The following is a 21,024-nucleotide window of genomic DNA, read 5'->3' on the forward strand; positions in this document are numbered from 1 at the left end:
TGTAAAAGAAAAGAAAAATGATTGAATAAATTATAAATAATCAAACAGTCAAATAATATGTGATGCACGGTTTTACAAAAAACAGATGCAAAAAAGAAAGCAAATGAACCGTGCTTCACTGCACTAAAAAAACTTTTGTCACTTTTCTACGGTGAGAACGTTCTTGTCTTTTGCAGATCTACAGGATATTCTTTTGGGGGCCCTTATACAGTTCATCACATTGATGTTGTTTGACACTCACAGAGGTAATGTTGCACCTAATGCACCCAAATTCACATTTACTCTATTGTTTGCTTTTCCAGTTTCTATAAAAACTAAATGATGTTTTCTTTGAACAACCCATTGGCATTCTCTGAAATGTGCTCTCTTCATTGTGGTCAACCACTGTGGCTTAAAACATGTGTTTATAACCATGACACAGTTCCAGTCTCAGTTTCTGTTTTACTGATTGGAATGAAATGCATCCATTTATGAGTACAATTCAAATCATTTACATTAAATAAAAAAAATTATTTAATTAAATCACTTTTAAAAAGGAAAAACTTATTAACCTATTAACCTAATATCTATTATCTATAATATTATTAAATAATATTAAATGAATGAATGAATTAAATTGTTATTTAATTCAAGCATTTACATTATATATATACATATATATACACACAATTCATTCATTCATTCATTTTCTTTTCAGCTTAGTCCCTTTATTAATCCAGGGTTGCCACAGCGGAATGAACCGCCAACTTATCCAGCACATGTTTTACGCAGCGGATGCCCTTCCAGCCGAAATCCATCTCTGGGAAACATCTATGCACATTCATTCACACGGTGATGGTGATATGGAGGAGATCAGACAAACAAGGTGGTGCGAGGTTATGGATGGCCTTGAATGTATGCAGGAAGATTTTATGTTTGACTCTGGGTTGGATTGGAAGCCATGCAGTGCAGACCTTGTAAAATGTGGTTCATGTGGTGAAAAGGAGTTCTGGTAATGATGCGGGCAGCAGAGTTCTGGACCAGTTGAATTTTATGAAGGGATTTCTGTGGAATATACACTATTATCATATAAGGGGATAATTTACACAATAATTTTAATCATATATTAGTTTTAAGCATTAGATAACATAAAGGAATCTCTCAGTTTTTGCAATACATTTTACTTAAACAAAGTAAAAAAAAACATCCTCAAATGATTAAAAATGATTAAATAAAAATGATTAAATAAATAATAAATATTAAACAATAAACAATATTAAAAGTGTGCTTAATATACAGAGTAGCAATATGAGCTTTTACATTTTTAAGAAGTAAATAAATAATAAATCAAATTAATTTTTAAATCAAATTAAATTATATTAAAATTTTTGTTGACAAAATTAGTTAGTTCAAGGAAACAATATATATATATGTATTTATTTTTTATAATTTATTAAATGTTTAATCAATTTAACATATACACACACACACATATATGTGTGTGTGTATATGTTACATTTATTAAATATTTAATAAATTATAAAAAATAAAATAAATAAATAAATAAATAAATAGTTTTAGAAATTATAATTCACATTTCTTCTTGAATTTTTTTAAATATTTATGTATATATATATATATATATATATATATATATATATATATATATATATATATATATATATATATATATATATATATATATATATATATATATATATATATATATATATTTCCCCAAAACTACACACATTACATATTTAATTCAATGTAAACTCATTTGTTTCAAATGCCTTGTTTCATATGAGTTGCCGCATTGTTTTTTTCTTCACCTTCAACAAGTAGTGCAGGCGATCGGGATCAAATTTCAGGAATGTGCCACCTGTAGGTGAATGTTTGTAGGAATGGTGGGTGGAGCTGTAAAGGAGGAGCTGCTCAGCAAGTGTCTCCTTAGTATTTCCTGGTGTGTTCAAATGAAATGTCTGAAACACTCAATGTAAACTCTTACTGTCAGATGTAAATGTCTGATTGCTCCTCCAACATGGTAAGCTGTCTCTTCTATTCTTGTATGCAATTCCTTAGATAGTTGTAATTTCTGTTGTTAGTTTGTTTATACATGGTTTATGTCCAATTAGTACATGACTGCTGGTTTATGTTGGTGGGACTGTCTACATTAGAAGTTTTTCAAATTCAGTGCCTATGTTGTTTTAACTGAAGACACAGTTAATGTAAATGTGATATGTTCAAGTTGTGTGAGAACTTATTCACATTCTTATACCACTCCTAGCAGCAGGGTAAAACCAGTTTGTCTTCTTTTAGGTTGAGGTAAAGTTGGTTTTATATTTGCACATTCGTTCAGTGGCATGCACCCTATATTATTTGCCATGGTACTTTGAATATATGGTCTGAAATCACATGCAAGTATGACTTCAAAACCACATTAGCACTATTTATTTGACTATGAACAATGTTTTGTAGCCATTGGCTGCTAATATGATTTCCCTGTTTAGAATGTGCTAAGAATACTTTTCTGAAATTATATTATTAAGGAGAAAATCTGAATGTGTGAATATAAAACCAACTCAATTGCAGCTTTAGAGTCTTTAAAATGTACACAATCTGACAACGAGCCTCTAAAACACACAGACTGTTTGTTTGAGTTCATTGTGCAGTGGTGCATATTTTATTTGAGTTCAGTAGCTTTAATGCTGAGCTAATACTAGTTTATATATCTGCTATCAAAGGGGTAGTTCACCCCAAAAATGAAAGTTCACTCAAGTGGTTTTAAGCCTTTATGAGTTTCTTTATTGTGTTGAACACAAAATAAGATATCTTGAAGAAAGATGAAATCCAATAACCCTTGATATCCATTGTAAAAAAAACAAACAATAAAAGTCAATGGTTAAAGTTTTCTAACTTCCTTATATATGTATATCTATATATGTATGTATGTATGCATGTATGTATATATATATATATATATATATATATATATATATATATATATATATATATATATATATATATATATATATATATATATATATGAGCAGTTCCAGCATTATGGATGTGACATTTGCAGTAAAATCTCAAAGCATAAATCCACAGAGAAAGTATATGTTGACATTATATTAAAACATCTGTTTATATTTTCATTAAAACCTGACAACATAGTTATGGGATCAGAAAAATATGAGTCTGTAAACATGTTTTGTACTTTAAATGTGGAAAATAAACATGCATTAAGGATGTGACCAAAAAACGAGTTTGCAGTTATACGAGTTTGCACTATGCAACCTGCTTTGTAGAAATTCTGTGAATTAAACTGTGCAAACCCAAAAAAATAATGCTAATCAAAAAGATAAGAGTTGGCTCTCTATATAACAAACTATTGATTTGATTTGATTTAATATTTTTGCATTTATGAGGGAAGCGCTTCGTTATGGATGTGACATCTCTGCGTTATGGATGTGACAGATGTGAAATTTCCACTCTCGTGACTTTGGTAAATAAAATCAAATTGTTTAAAAACATTGACAGAGACATTTTTGAGTATTTCTAAAGTACTGTAAAGTACCGGCTTATATAAAAAACCTATATATATATATATATATGTGTGTATATATATATATAAATGTGTGTATGTGTATGTGTGTGTGTGTGTGTGTGTGTGTATATATATATATATATATATATATATATATATATATATATATATATATATATATATATATATATATATATATATATATATATATATATATATATATATATATATATATATATATATATATATATATATATATATATATATTTATTTATTATTATTATTATTATTATTATTATTATTATTATTATTATTATTATTATTTTTTTTTTTTTTTTTTTTTTTTTTTTTTTTTTTTTTTCAACAGAACAAAGAAACAAGTACAGTGTGAGCAAATGATGATAGAATATTAATTTCTGAGTGAACTATCCTTTTAATCTCGTAAACCTGATTCTCACATACTCTAAAAATGACATTTTGTTTAAACTACTTATTTAAAATGAACTGGGACAACACTTTTTTCACATAGTGTGAGGAGTCATATCTTCAGTTAAATGTATTAAAGACAACAGATATGATCATTGATTTTAGGAAGGCTGCTCACACACAGGTAAACACTTCCATTAAAAATCAGACTGAGGAAAGTGTGCGATCACACAAATACATTAGCACAATTATTGACTCTAAAGTTTCCTTTGATGAGAATTGTGCAGCTGTGTGTAAAAAAAAGGGCACCAGTGACTATTCTTTTTGAGAAAGTTAAATCATTTCCATATTGATAAACACATGATGACTTTTTTTTTACCATGCTTTTCTTGAATCCGTTTTATCTTTTGCTTTGGTATCAGGGTTTGGGAATCTCTCTGTCAAGAATAAAAACTCACTAAATCAAATAGTTAAATTGTTCAGTAAGCTAACTGGGGTGTTAGTAGCCAATCTAGAGGCTGTGTACACCTAAAGAGAATCACATTCAATTTTAAGTGACACTGCTCATCTTTTACACCAGGGGTTCTCAAACTTTTCAGCCGGCGACTCCAAAAATAACAACTCCAGTGACTTGCGACCCCCACTATGCTTGGAGGTGGTCACACAATAGGAGTTATATAAACATAAGCCTATTGGAAACACAAAAAAGTGCAACAGTCTTATAACCATATATATATTTTTTATAATCATTATTCATTTGTTTAATTTAATATTAACCTCACTTAATGAGAATGGTGGGCACAATGTTTAGAGCACAACACTATTCTTGGTTTAATTTTGGATACTTGGAGACACTTGGAGATTATCCTCCTTGTTCAGTTGTGGCCTTAATTTTTAATGTATGTTAGTGCCATAAAGGTGTCAAGTTTAATATTGTACAGCAAAATAAATCTGCTCCAACTAACGCTATTGCTGTGATGTTAATCTAGTATAGTAACCCCAAGGGGTCGTAAATAAAATGTTATAATTGATCAAATATGATCATTTTAATAGTTTGATAAAATATATGAGATTTTTGGAAATGACCAAGCGAATTGTACATTTTAGATTGTTTTAAACATTTATTTGGGGGAGGGTGATTTATTTATTCTTTATAAGTGTTTTTATGTTTATGTGTTAATATTAATTTGTTGTTGTTACTATGTGAGCTTTTATTGTGTGGCATTGTTATGAGATGAGGACTCTTGACTGCAAACCTTCGGGTATAAATAAAGCAACCTACCTACCTACCTATTGTTTATTTTTTGGGGGGCACAGCTTAATTGTTTTATGTTCAATCCACTTACATTTGTAAAAACTAACTTTAACTTAATCCCTTCATGTTGTCTCAACACAAATCGATTGTGTGTAACCAAGCATTTATTATAGTGCATTTTTTTTACATTTTAAATTTAGAAAAAAATAATTCTGTCAGTATTTACGGTAAACATTACTAGGGAACAAATTTTTTTTATGTTTTACTTTCATTGTGATGACAATTGTTTGCCAAAATGCAAAAAAAAAAAAATTGAACATATTAAAAAAATTACGATGTGGAAAGATCATTGCTTAAAACAAAACAAAAATCAGTGAAAGAGTGACTGAGCTACTTTTGGTGGAGTTTTGATTAGCTGTTAGATTTGACAGTCCTGGCAACTCAGATTATACTTAAAAGGGATAGTTTACACAAAAGTGTAAAAATTTCCTGATTATTTCCTCACATTTAAGTGGCCTTAAAGTTCTGTGAATTTCTTTCTTTTATTTAACACAAAAGACAATATTCTGAAGACTGTTGGGGGAAAAACCTTATAGGAACAAAAATGGCAGTGGAAGTCAATGGCTCAAGGGCATAGATACGCTCTTGACGTTGGTGGGGACATACATCCCTAGAGAACATGCATTGAAGGGCACAAAGTCTGTTTCACGCTTTTAAAAACATGAATAAAGTACATAATAATATAAAATAAACACATAATAATACAAATAACATCCTTTGCCATGCTGCAAAAGTCTGCAATTTACATGATTTTTCTTCATTCTTCATTTCTTCAGGCTTTGAGGAGGTATGAATGTAGAGGAATTTAGAGAGTTGTGTGTGATGTAATTTTACTGTTTTATCTCGATTATTGTTTTGTTTTTTTATAATTATGGAGGCCAAAATTGAAACTGAATTTTGATTAATTGCACAGCCTTGGTTAATAGTATTACGGTGAACTTGACTTATAGGTTAAGAGTTTATGAAGCAGTACTTTATTTTGAAGTTGATAAAATTTTTGGGACATTTCAGCAATTGGTGTATATTGGTGGGGACACGTCCCCTTCGTTCATGCCAATTCTACGCCCTTGCAATGGCTGTTTTTTTCCCCCAGCATTCTTCAGCATATCTTCCATAGTGTTAAACAGAAGGAAGAAACTCAATCAGGTTCATAAATATTGGAGGATGAGTAGCCTATAAACGCTGACAAAATTATGATTTTTAGGTGAACTACCCCCTATACACTTTCAGGCTTTTGAAGAAGTACCACTTCGATGACAGATTTTGTACTTTTATTTCTGAGAGTGTAGAGTGTATAATGATACTGAAATTTAGCAGTTAATTTCGCTTAAAGTGCCCCATTGTGCCCCAAAAGTATAGCAGTAAAAATAGACAAAATCCTGGAGGAACTGAATAGGGTTACATATAACCAAGGCCAGAAAACTAAATCTTTTTTATTATTGTTATATAGATAATTATAGTGCAATTCTTCAAAATAAAAAAAATAAATAAATAAAAATGTTGGGCAAAATTTGACGCATATTAAAACAATTACAGTGTGGAAAGATCATTGCTTTAAACAAAACAAAAATTAGCTGCAATTAATACTACAAAATTGTATTTAAATCCAGCCAGTCGCCTAAACAAAATGTACCATTTTCATTTATTTTAAGTAGAAGTGAATCTCATATATACACATATTAAAAATAAATCGACAACAAAGAATTTCTAAAAATGATAATAACAAAAAGCATGACAGTGTGGGAGTGTACAGTATGTGGAATGTGGTGAATTGGAAACTTGTGGTTTCGATATGAGCAAAATATGTGATGCTTGATTTACAAGAAAAATGGGTGCAACTAACTGTGAAACCGTGCTACATTGCAGTATAAAAACATTTCTCACTTTTTCTATGGTGTGAAATCTGCTGCGTTCTTGTCTTTTGCAGATCTACAGGACATTCTTTTGGTGGCTCTTATATGTCACATTGATGTTGTTTGACACTCACAGAGGTAATGTTGCACATAATGCACTCAAATTCACATTTACTCCATTGTTTGCTTTTCCAGTTTCTATAAAAACTAAATGATGTTTTCTTTGAACAACCCATTGACATTCTCTGAAATGTGTTCTCTTCATTGTGCTTTTTTCCTTTCAGAAGACATAGTGTAATACATTCATGGTACACTCAAAAAGTATGTTTGGTGTTTGTTCAAACTACTTATTTAAAATGAGCTGAAACAACACAATTCTTGAGTTTTTCAGGGGACAAATTAATTGTTTTGCTCAATCCACTTAAATGTGCAACAACTAACAATTTAACTTAATTCCTTCGTGTTGTCCCAACAAAAATTGTATGGAACCCAGCAATTTTTTTTCTCTTAAACTGTCATTCTAATTGAGGGTGGCATGGTGGCTCAGTGGTTAGCATTGTTGCCTCACAGCAAGAAGGTTGCTGGTTCGAGTCCAAGCTTGGCCAGTTGGCATTTCTGTGTGGAGTTTGCATGCTGTGTGGAGAGCATCCGCTGGAATGCTGGAAAACATATGCTGGAATAGTTGGCGGTTCATTCTGCTGTGGCGACTCCTGATAAATAATGGACTGAGCTGAAGGAGATTGAATGAATGAATGAATGAATGAATGATACTTATTGATAAAGTGTGGCCATCAGTGGTGTAAAGTAACAAATTACAAATACTCCAATTACTGTAACTAGGGATGGGTATCGTTAAGATTTTATTACTTCTTTTATCGATACCACTTATCGGCTCAGTACTTTAATGGTTCTCTTATCAGTACTTTTTGTAACAAATTGAATATAATTAACAATAATATTTTATTATTACGTTTGTATTGTAAAATAAAACAAATTCAATAATTGTAAAACAAATAAATAAATTTTTTCCTGTAAAAGAATGTGCTCCACCATCCACACCTTTTGTGCAGTCTGATCCTCTTCAGTATGACGAACAGAGAACAGGATACCCGGGGTTCCAAGCCAAATTAAATTCCCTGACTTTGACTGACCAAAAAGCTTAGTTTCCTTCATTCATTCATTGTCCTTCAGCTTAGTCTCTAATTCAGAGGTCGCCACAGCAGAATGAACTGCCTGTTGTGCTTTAGTAATATGTAAAATAAATGTACGTGAAAGAGGATTTGCACATTCTCATTCAGGATGAACTCGCAAACTTTTTGTACACCACTGCATTTGCAAAACATATTTTATGGATATGTATTTTATTTTGTGTATGTGAATTGTTTTTGTGAATATACACATACAATCACCAGCCACTTTATTTGGTACACCTGTCCAACTGCTCGTTAATGCAAATTTCTAATCAGCCAATCACATGGCAGCAACTCAATGCATTTAGGCATGTAGACATGGTCAAGATGATCTGCTGCAGTTCAAACCAAGCATCAGAATGGGGAAGAAAGGTAATTTAAGTGACTTTGAATGTGGCATGGGTGTATTTCAGAAATTGCTGATCTACTGGAATTTTCACACACAACCATCTCTAGGGTTTACAGAGAATGGTTCGAAAAAGAGAAAATATCCATTGAGTGGCAGTTCTGTGGGCTCAAATGCTTTGTTGATGCCAGAGATCAGCGGAAAATGGCCAGAATGGTTAGAGCTGATAGAAACAGTAACTCAAATAACCACTTGTTAAAATTGTGGTATGCTGATAAGCATCTCTGAACGCACAACACATTCAACCTTGAGGCGGATGTGCTACAGCAGCAAAAGATCACACCGGGTGCCACTCCTGTCAGCTAAGAACAGGAAACTGACGCTACAATTCGCACAGGCTCACAAAAATTGAACAATGGAAGATTGGAAAAAACGTTGCCTGGTCTGATGAGTCTCGATTTCTGCTGCTACATTCAGATGTAGAGTCAGAATTTGGCATCAACAACATGAAAACATGAATTGTATCAACGGTTTAGGCTGGTGGTGGTGGGGGATATTTTCTTGGCACACTTTGGGCCCGTTAGTACCAGTTGAGCATCACGTCAATGTCACAGCCTACCTGAGTATTGTTGCTGACCATGTCCATCCCTTTATGACCCCAGTGTACCCATCTTCTGATGGCTACTTACAGCAGGATAACGCACCTTGTCATAAAACGCAAATCATCTCAGACTAGTTTTTTGAACATGACAATGAGTCAAAAACACCAGAACTCAATCCAATAGAGCACCTTTGGGATGTAGTGGAACGGGAGATTCGCATCATGGATGTGCAGCCGACAAATCTGCTGCAACTGCGTGATGCTATCATGTCAATATGGACCAAAATCTCTGATGAATATCTCCAGTACATTGTTGAATCTATGTCACGAAGGATTAAGCCAGTTCTGAAGGCAAAAGGGAGTCCAACCCGGTACTAGTAAGGTGTACCTAATAAAGTGGCCGGTGAGTGTATGTGTGTGTGTGTATATATATGTATATATATATATATATATATATATATATATATATATATATATATATATAATTTTATTTTTTGCACACGTGTACTTGATTTTGTGCATGTGAATTTGGCTGAATGTTTTTACGTCATGTCTTCTGCATGAATTATTATTGAGATCGTACTGACATAAGACTGTAAGCAATACCATTTCTAGCAGCAAATTAGGCTAGGGATGTCAATTACCACTCCTACAGGGACACTGTCCTGCAATTTTTACTTACTTAGAAAACTCTCCTGAGTCTGAAGGTGGGTGTATTAGATGATACCCTTTCATTATGGTCTCAAGTTCTGATTTGGAAAGTCCCGTCACTGTTCTGCAGAGACTTAGTGTTGCCAAGTGGGCAAGGCTTTTGTTATGTTGTTTTTCTGTGAAAATGGGTGGAATTTTACACTCTTGCTGTGGTTGTGAACACATTTTCGACACAGATGTACGCCCACCCAACCAAGAGAGTGACTGAACTGCTTTTGATGTAGTTTTAATTAGCAGTTATATTCGTTTTATTTTGCAGTCCTGGTAACTGATTATAATTGCTGTTAAAAGGGTAGTTCACCCCCAAAAAATTAATCATTTACTCAGTCAAGTAGTTTTAAAGTTTTGTGAATTTCTTTTTTTTATGATGAACACAAAAGAAGATATTCTGAAGAATGTTGGAAAACATCAGCCATTAACATTAGTAGTAGCACCAAAAAATGACTATGGAAGTAGCTATGGCCTTTTTCCCAACATACTTCAGTATATCTTCCTTTGTGTTCAACAGAAGAAAGAAACTCAAACAGATTTTGAACAGTTGGAGAATGAGTAGCCTAAATTATGATGAATTTAAAACTATTTAAAATAGCTGTCACCGAGGAGGCTATTTTAAAGATATTAGATCATAGGTCTCAAATTCAATTCCTGAAGGGGCCGCAGCTCTGCACAGTTTTGCTCCAGCCCTAAGAGTAGTCTTGAACACCTTGATTAGTTAGATCAGCTGTATTAGAATAAGGTTGGAGCAAAACCGTGCAGAGCTGCGGCATAGCTGAGACCTATGATTTAGAGTGTATAATGATACTGAAATTTAGCAGATAATTCAATTTAAAGTCCCCCATTGTGCTATTTAACCTATTTAAGCCCACCACCAACTGTAGTTGCTGAAGTTTATAGTTGTCATTTTCCTTTTATAAGTAATGTTCTACATTTTATTCATGTTTAATTTCTCAATGACTTGCAAACAAACAACCAAATAGAAGATTTCAAGAAAAAAAAAAAGGAATTTATTTACTTCCTGTCACATGAGACCTTCAGCTTCCTACCCCTAATTTCAGGATTGAAAATGGAGGCAAACCCTCCCAAATTAAGGCAATTTTCATAATACAAAAAATTATTTTTTCCAAACAAAACTTTTAATATAAAATCTTCCAAGAGATCTATAATTTTTTGTATACTTTGTCAAAGCGGTGGGCAAATACCTTGTAAGTACATAAATCATGGGGAATTAGGGGATAATGTGTTAATAAGGTCATAAATCAATGTTATTGGTCTTGTTTAATGACTTTTGCTTTCATAATACCCCATCTAAACATAACTTAATCATTTAACTGGTATTTTTACATTAAAGTAGACTTTTTTGATACACAATTTGATACACAGCAAAATCCTCAGAGTAAAATTAACATCTCCAACTGGTCCCACTCCTACAAAGAGTTAAAATAACACTGGAGCAGAGTTAAAGTGCTGATTGAACAGAGAATAATGATTCTGCTTTTTAACAGGAGTTCAATAAAAAAAAAACACAAAACTACAACCAAATTCAGTCACAACCTTAGACCCTGCTGTCCACACAAACATGGGTTTTGTCTAAATTGCAGCTTTTTTCTATACAAAAACACAGTATCAATCACTGAAACCCACATTTTTGAAAACTCTTGTCAGGGTGTGGTCTAGAAAATTGAGAAAAAAAATTTTGTTTACAAAAATACCTGTGTGGACATGGCCGTAGGAACTCAACTGAAAACTCAATAAATCTCTCAAAATCTCAGCTCATCAGGATCATTAAACAACTCCACAAACAGAATCAGCAGCTTTAATTATTACTGGCTGTCTGACTAATTCTGTCAGATGTCTACAAAAGTCTAGCGAGATTTACTGAAAATATTTTTGTTAGATGACTTTTTGTTATTTATCTTTTTGACACACAGAAGTCTGTTCAAGGAAACTAGTGTGTGTTTATTCACTTTAAGACAAATGGATTAGTTTCATATTCATGAAATTATATGATAGATCATTTTCAGGGGGTTCATATCAAATGGTTTTCTAATTTTAAACATAATAAAAGTGTTTATGAATATGAATTGATCTTTTGAAAGCAATTGATTTGAGTTAGAATGCCAAATCCCCTCCTTCTATGCTAATTTTACATTGAAGAGTTCTTACAACATATTTGGCCATATTTGCATATTCAAATACAAATATCTTTTAAAAAAATTAAAAACCTGGAGAAAATAAATGCAAAACATGTTCATATAGGACATTATTAACAAGGCTACATGCATGAAACCATTTTTAAAAATTTGAGCACAAATGGGTTAAAAGGTCTCTTACAATATGCAGTCCCTCCAGGATTTGGAAGGGACATTTAAAAAAATAATTGTGGCCTAAAGTTATGGATCTTGAAACATATGGCATTGTTTGCTTAATTTGTCCTGTGTTTTTCTGTAAAAATACATAAAAGTCTTGTAAAAAAAAAAAATAAATTTAAATCAAGACTCATTGACCTGAAAAGGTTACATAGAGATTTTTTCCCAAATGATATTTAACAGAGCAAGGAAATTTTCACAGTATGTCTGATAATATTTTTTCTACTGGAGAAAGTGTTATTTGTTTTATTTCGACTAGAATAAAAGCAGTTTTTAATTTTTTAGAAGCCATTTTAAGGTCCATATTATTAGCCCCTTTAAGCAATTTTTTTTTCGATAGTCTACAGAAAAAAACATCATTATACAATAACTTGCCTAATTACCCTAACCTGCTTAGTTAACTTAATTAACTTAGTTTAGCCTTTAAATGTCACTTTAAGCTGTATAGAAGTGTCTTGAAAAATATCTAGTCAAATATCATTTACTGTCATCATAGCAAAGATTAAATAAATCAGTTATTAGAAATGAGTTATTAAAACTATTATATTTAGAAATGTGTTAAAAAAATCTTCTGTCCATTAAACAAAAATTGGGGAAAAAATAAACAGGGGGCTAATAATTGCGGGGGGCTAATACTTCTGACTTCAACTGTTCATCCAAAGCCAGAAAACAATGTTTATTATTATTATTATTATTTAGATAATAAAAGTGCAAATTTAAATTCTTTAAAATGTAGCATGCAATTAAAACAACAATGGCAAACTGTACAACCTTTTATATTATTTGGAATATGGTAATTAAATTTTTTATAAAATTCTATTTATTCCAGAGAATGTTGCAAAAATTAATGTAAATAATTAAAAACAAATAAAACTGACAAGGTATTTGTAAACATATATTCTGGGAATGTCGCCAAATTGCATTATTCTGGAGCAAGGTATGAGACCTTCTATTACAACTAATAGAAACTCAGATCCAATGCGACCCGTTGCTTTTTCTCATGCTGGACAATTCATCACTCTCCTTATCCATCAAACAAAGAAGTTTCTGTCATTTGTTCCGACTGCTGCTGCTGCTGCTGCATAAAAAAAAAAAAAAACAGTCCTGAAACTATGGCTAGATCCATCTGCTCCAACTGATCTATTCTGGAGGCTCGGAATACACCACATACACCACAATAGTTTTGAATACACCACAGTAAAAATAAATGGTGCCAGTAAAAAAACTGTACAAGTTTGGTTAAATATGAGAGGGACTGTATCAGATATTGTATCAGATATATCATTGTTACTGTTTTTAATTTATTTAACTTTTTTGTTGGGTGGATCCTGGGCTTTGTTCAAAATCAAAATGTTAGAAAAAAAAATTCAGTACAAATAAAAATAAAAATGCAAAAAATGCTTTACAATTAAAGTGTTGTTTTGTTTATAGTCCAAATATTAAAAATTTCTTTAAAAAGCATTTTCTAAATGATCAAAAATTAATGTCTTGTTTTCAGAAATTAAGTGCGTTAAAATTAAGTGCGTTTTTCCTCAAAACAAGCTAAATAATCTGTATACGGTGTAAGCAAAATAATCTTGTTTTCACTTTTTTACCCCATTGGCAGATTTTTTTTTTCCCCTTGTTTTAAGAACAAACTAAATTATGACGAGTCTAAAAATTGCTTTTTCATTCAAGAATTTTTAGATATTTTGATGGGAAACAATAAAAAATAGCTTTTTTGCAGTGTAATGTTGTTTTTATTCTGTGTATGTATGTATGTATGTGTGTGTGTGTGTGTGTGTGTGTGTGTGTGTATATGTGTATATATGTACGTGTATATATGTATATGTGTATATAATATGTGTATATACATGTATGTATGTGTATATATATATGTGTGTATGTATGTATGTATGTATGTATGTATGTATTTATGTATGTGTATATAGCTGCTTGTTCAAATTACTAATTTCAAATGAGCTGAATCAAGACGATTTTTGGGGGGACAATTGTTTTATGTTCAATCCACTTAAATTAGTAAAAACGGTTAAGTTCACTTAATGAATTTTTTCAATTCACCTTTATTTCTATAGTTATTTTACAATGAAGATTGTGTCAAAGCAACTTCACATAGAATATATTAATATATATATTTGTGTTAGTGTGGAACCCAACATTTTTACAGTGAAACTTGTGATTAAAAATATACAGTACTATTGATTATGTGAAACCTTTTGTTTTGTATTATTTTCTTGTTATCAAGTACTTCCTTTGACAAAAAAGTTGAGCCTTGAACATTGTTTTCTTTCTTCCTAAAGCTCAGAAATGTGATGAGATGACAGACCTTAACTTTAAAGACTCCCTCGCCGGTACATCTTTGAAAGTTAGACTGCTGCTTTACACACGAGCCGATCCATCCTGCGGTCAGCTGCTTTCTCACCAGGAGCCTTTGAGTAATTCTCACTTCAATGTCAGCTCCGTTACCACCTTCCTCATCCATGGGTACCGGCCCACCGGCTCACCCCCAGTTTGGCTGAAACAATTTGTGGAGTTTCTTCTGATCCGCCGCGATATGAATGTTATCGTGGTGGATTGGAATCGCGGCGCAACCAACATGAACTACTGGCAAGTTGTGAAAAATACACGCAAGGTGGCTAATAATCTTACTGACCTCATCCAAAAAATGAAGGTAAACGAAATCTTGATGCTTTTTTTTTTTTTTTTTTTTCAAATAAAAGATACCGGTATATGTTTTTTTTTTATAAAAGTCATGAATATGTGTCTGAAATGGCACACAGTTTGAAAATGATAGGACAACAAATGTGTTTGTCACTTCATGTTAATTAAGGCCTTAATTGTTGCCCTATATTTTTGAACATAGACATGAAAATAACGTTGAACTTAAAAGATTGCCAACATTTTGGTGCACAGATTTAATCTTGGATTCATTTTAAAGAAGACATTTGTCAGATTGTAGCTAACGTGAAACATTTTCAATAAAGTGAAACATTTTTATGCTTAAATAGTTAAAGTAGTTAAAACAGTTAAAGTTATGTACTTGTACGTTTATGAAATTGATAAATCTACAAGTGTATGTTTTTAGAATACATAAAATATGTATTATACAAAACATTTTACAAAATTGACAGAGAATCAAAGGTAAATATCTGAACAAATTCTATTCTAAATTTGAAGTTAATGGGCTCTATCATGAGACTCTGATTGGTTTATTCTTAAAACACACCTATAACTTATTAAGAGAATAAGCTCAACCCTGTTAGACCATGCGCAGCGCCGCACAACGTAGACTTGGTTCAAACTTAAATCCAGATAAATCTTTAAAAAGCCACAATTGAATCATCAGCAGATTTGAATGTTATCACTCTATTAAATGGGCGTTATCGGTGGTTATCAGCTGATAGGTATGGTCAGTAGGGGATTTCTGCACCTACTAGAAGACTCCGAAGGCTATATTAATCCATCCACATGGTTAATCAGCTATAGATCACATATGGCTGCAGCCGGAAGTAACGAGAATTATTTATATTATTTATTAAATTTCCCATTTTATGTATTTTGTGAACGTCTACCCCAACCATAAACCCAACTGTCACAGTAATGTAAAAACCGATCTGGATCTGGAGTCTTCTCTAATAGTATAGCTGATTAACCACAAGAGTTATTTATATTGTTTATTAAATTTCCCATTTATTGTATTTTATTAACATCTGCACCTACCACAACCCAAAACTCAACCGTCACAGTAATGTAAAAACAGATGTGGATCTGGAGTCCTCTCAATTACTATAGCTGATTAACCATGTGGATGGATGATTACAGCCTTCTGAACTTACTAGTAGGCACAGAAGGCCCCTACTGGCCCATATCTATCAGCTGATATACACTGATAATGGCCATTTAATCAGGTGGAATCATTCACAACAAGACCTTTAACATGTATTTTAGAAATAACTGTGAATTTTAATTTCACGATTGCTTTAATTTGACAATCATACTGCGCACATATTTTTGCCCAATCAAAATGTAGAGTCTTGACAAGGTAGTAAGTTTGTCTGTGCACAGGTGAACCATGCAGAAGTTTTATGGTGGTGTGTTAATCATTACCTTGCTGAGACAGAGACTTCACATTATAATCATTCATTTTCTGTAGCTTTCTGGCATATTCATGTATGAAGTAACTGATTTTTTTATTTTTTTTGCAACATTATTTTTAGGACAATGGGGCTAATCTCAGCTCCATACACATGATAGGTGTCAGTCTGGGAGCCCACATTTCAGGTTTCACTGGGGCCAACTTTAATGGCAAAATTGGTAGAATAACAGGTTAGATTCTTTGATTCTTCTACTCCTTTAAAGAGCCCATATTATACATGAAATAGGGTCATATTTAGGTTGTAAGGGTCTCCAACAACAGTCTAATATGCATGCAAGGTCAAAAAACACGTTCATGGTCTTATAATCTGCATTTAGTTTTACCTAATTATCCCAGCGACTCCCATATGAATCGTTCAGCGATTCATTTGTTCCCAAACCCCTCCTGAGCGCGAAGCTAATCTGCGCTGATTGGACCGATGACAGCCTGCTGCGATTGGTCGACACGGACAAGGCTTCAGCGTGAGACAGAGTGAAATGCCCAGCAGATAATCAACAATATAAAAGTAGTCACAGTGCATACACGCTTCATAGTGGATTTTGGCTGCCAGTGGGTGAATGTAAATACAGACGATGGACTAGAAAATACTGACGACTAACTAATTTATTGAGCAAAAAGTCCAAGAACTGGCGAGGAGATCTCCTAGCCCTTCATAGTCTACCAGCTCTTGTCATACACACACCCACACACACAGGGCCGGCGCGTCCAGAATAGAGAGGGCGCGTCGGCGACACCTCCCTCACCACCCGCGTCCTTAGTTATATCCGCGAATACCCCCCCCCCGCCCCGGTCCTCACTTTACTAACGGGTCCCTTTAGTTTTCACTATCGGGTTGAGGGCGGCGTGATCATACGTTACCCTGCTCAGAGGAGACACACACACACACACACACATTACACTACTCCCCGAGGACACGACATACACGCCTAGAGCGCCAGTTCAGCTTGCTGGGTGCAATTTAGACACCTCACCTCGAACCTGAGCTGAACTATTTTGAAACCTGACCGTTGCATGTGTGTAGGAACAGCTGACGATCCGTAAACAAAGCGGCACGCGTCGCGTTTTCAATGTGGCTTTACACGCGATATGAGAATATAAAGAGTTAACCTGATACAGTACACAAGGTTACAAGTAACAAAACACAACTAAATACATAATTTGCAAGCTAGAGTAAACGAGGCAACAGTTTTAATCGCACGTACTTACACTTGTGAAATGGAGGAAAAATCGGATTCATAATCCACTGATCCATGTTCTGACAGTCTTTACTGATCCTTCCTTTAACAAACTGATGAAGTCTTCTTTGCAAGCAAGTAGTTTCCAGAAGCACTAGAACAGCTCAAGGCTAGGCTATATTGCTGAGGTTTCATCTTTGGGTGAACTGTCAATAATATTCATCTGCACAGCGTGACTTCATTCGACCGGTGTCTGTCTGTGTGTGTGTGTGTGTGTGACTTTTTTTCTGTTAGTGGGCGGGGCCGCAGGTTTCAAATCTCCCGGGTTTGCGCGCACAACTACTTGTGTTTCGTAGCCGCGTCATCACGAAACACCTAATGACTCGTTATCAAGACGACTTGTTTGAAGCACTATGAGTCGACTCTTTTATAGATGAATCAATAGTTTTAAACACTGTACACTTACAGATTTAAGCCTTAGCTGGACATTTCACTTCACTTAGAGCTGTGTGACACACTATATGGAAGAGCATTTTCAAAAACCCATAATATGGGCTCTTTAAGTAAATAATAAATGTCAGTGTTTGTTTTAGAAATTATCTTCAATGAAAATGTATCTTTGTTTTAATCAGCACTGGATCCAGCAGGGCCAGAGTTCAACGGTCGGCCCCCTGAGGACCGTTTAGACCCTTCTGATGCTCAGTTTGTGGAAGCCCTACACACAGACATGGATGGTACATTCACCTAACAAATGACTTTCATCTTAAATGGATAGTTCACCCAAAACTTCAAATTCTTCAATTGTTTATTCACCCTTCCCTTGTCACAAACCTTTTTGACTTTCTTTCTTCTGTTGAATGAAGAAGATATTTTACAGAATTTGTAAATCAGTAACCATTGACTTTTCATTGTATTTCCATATCTTATTTTGCACTCAATAGTAAAAAAAAAACTTAGAACCAGTTGAAGTAAGTAAATGGCAAGTAAATTTTTATTTTGGGGTGAGCTGTCCCTTTAAGGGTTTTAACCTTTCTTTCCAAACCGGTGTCCTACCAAGAGACTGGAAATCTGCTGCTGTAACTCCACTTTTAAAGGTGGTGATAAAACAGATTTAAATTGCTACAGACCCATGTCTATTTTGCCCTTTCTCTTTTTAACATTTATGTTAATGATATTGCTTCTGCTGCAGGTGATTCTTACATACATCTATACGCTGATGATACCATAATTTATACATCTAGTTCTTTTCTGACTACAGCACTTTCTATGCTGCAAGCCAGTTTTTTTTACGAATCTTCATTTAGTTTTAAATACTAATAAAACAAAATGTATGGTTTTCAATAGAAATTTACCACATGATGAGATTCCTCCTAAAATTTCCTCATTGGACAGTACTGAGATTGATTATGTTGACTGCTACAAATATCTTGGTATCTGGTTAAATGGGAAACTGACGTTTGAAACTCGCATAAATGAACTGCTCAAAAAGGTTAAAGCCCGCATTGGTTTTCTTTACAGAAACAAATCATCCTTTACTCACTCTTCAAAGCAGCATTTGGTCAAATTAACAATATTACCAATTCTGGATTATGGGGATTTAATTTACACATCAGCTTCAAAAACTTTTTTTCACAAACTGGATGTTATTTATCATGCAGCAATTCATTTTGTTACTGGTCCGCCATTTAATACTCATCACGGTCAACTGTATTCTTTACTAAATTGGCCTTCTCTTCAATCACGTCGACAAATTCAGTGGTTTCTGTTCACTTACAAAACTTTTATTGGAAAAACTCCACTATATTTACAGTCACTTCCTAACATTCAGGAAACACATCGAAATCTGCGCTCTAGTAATTTCATTTACCTTTGCATACCCAAAGTTCGCACTTCATTTGGTCGCTACTCTTTTCAGTTTTCTGCTGCTGATGCTTGGAATCATATGCAGTATAGCTCAGCACTTTCATTCCACTTTCATCTTTTAAAAATTCCATTTAGTCAATAGTTCAAGATCACTGTGCTTGTCTTTCATTGGTTTTATATGTTATTATCTGCATTTGTGAAATTTTTATTGTATTGTGTCCCTACTGCTTTGTACTGCATCTGCTTTTCATGTTGCCTCTAGGCCAGGTCGTCATTGTAAATGAGAACTCATTCTCAATTGACTTACCTGGTTAAATAAAGGTTATGATTATAAGGTTGAGGTCGTGATTCTCTTCAGGAATCTACACTGCAATTCACATGCAAACACCACTTGGTTCATTCAAAATGAAAGTCTAAATTTAAATATTTGCTTTTTTTTTTTTTGTAGCATTAGGCTATCGAAATCTTCTGGGTCACATCGACTACTATGCCAATGGAGGGGCAGATCAGCCAGGATGTCCCAAAACCATCCTATCAGGTCAGCTTTTTACCATTTTATTAGCATTTTCTAAAAGTAATTAATGTAACCTAATACTCCATATATTATCATGTTAAATTGTTTGTCAAAATATTCCAGACATTTTCAGTCAGGTTTAGTTCAGGGCTCTGGGCTAGCCATTTTATTATTTCATTGTTTTCAGGTTCAGGAAATTGCTTTGGATGTTTTCCTGTCACAAGGCTCATTTTCCTACATGGAAATTGCATGTAATGAAGCACAGATTGATGAAAGAGTTTATAAACATTTGCATTCACTTTGCCATGTAGCTGTATAGTGCTGTGTTCAAACCAGATGCAGCACGCTCGAATAAATTGCGATATACAAGAGTAAATAGACATGTGAACATTTTTAGTTTATTCGCTTCATTCGCTTGTCACTTCACAATAGTAGACGTGGATTCACGTCATGAGCAGGGCTTCTGTCTGTCCGGTGAATCTAGCTTTGTTGCTAACATGGATTTTATATAGAGTACCTGTGCTTTTTGTGCTTTAGGAATGCTATAAAATAGCGTAGATTTGAACATTTTTATCCATGTAGCAGATTCTTTTATTTAAAGTGCCTTACTCTCTCACACACACACACACACACACACACACACACACACACACACACACACACATAAACACAAAGCAGTTGGGTTCAGTGCCATGCTCAAAGAATTCACCTCAGCCATGGTGTTAAGAGTGGAAGAGCATGCTGGTTATTCAGTCCCCCTCCTACAATCCCTGCAAATCCTCAAATCTGAAACCGTTTGATCACAAGTCTAACTCTCTAAACCTAGGAGTGTCAAACTCATTTTCCAGAGGGCTGTAGCCCTGCAGAGTTTAGTTCCAATCCTGCTTTAACACACTTACCTGAAGGTTTCAAACAAGTTTAGAATAATTATATTTATATGCTACAGATTTGTGCACTTTTTATACCTCAAATACCTCATTCT

At 33.5% G+C, this 21,024-nt stretch overlaps 1 protein-coding gene across 1 annotated transcript in view; it reads left to right on the forward strand.

The window, feature by feature from the left end:
- The first annotated feature begins 1,912 nt into the window (after positions 1-1,912).
- lipia (lipase, member Ia) overlaps positions 1,913-21,024 on the forward strand; it is a 23,530-nt gene continuing 4,418 nt past the window's right edge. Inside the window, exons 1-6 of the mRNA XM_056446810.1 lie at positions 1,913-2,023; positions 7,195-7,258; positions 14,635-15,005; positions 16,552-16,660; positions 18,298-18,399; positions 19,977-20,066. Of these exons, the coding sequence (XP_056302785.1) occupies positions 2,000-2,023; positions 7,195-7,258; positions 14,635-15,005; positions 16,552-16,660; positions 18,298-18,399; positions 19,977-20,066 (760 nt within the window). The 5' untranslated portion in view covers positions 1,913-1,999. The remainder of the gene's footprint in view (positions 2,024-7,194; positions 7,259-14,634; positions 15,006-16,551; positions 16,661-18,297; positions 18,400-19,976; positions 20,067-21,024) is intronic.

This window comes from Danio aesculapii, chromosome 21, assembly GCF_903798145.1.
Source record: "Danio aesculapii chromosome 21, fDanAes4.1, whole genome shotgun sequence".
NCBI classification, from domain to species: Eukaryota; Metazoa; Chordata; class Actinopteri; order Cypriniformes; family Danionidae; genus Danio; species Danio aesculapii.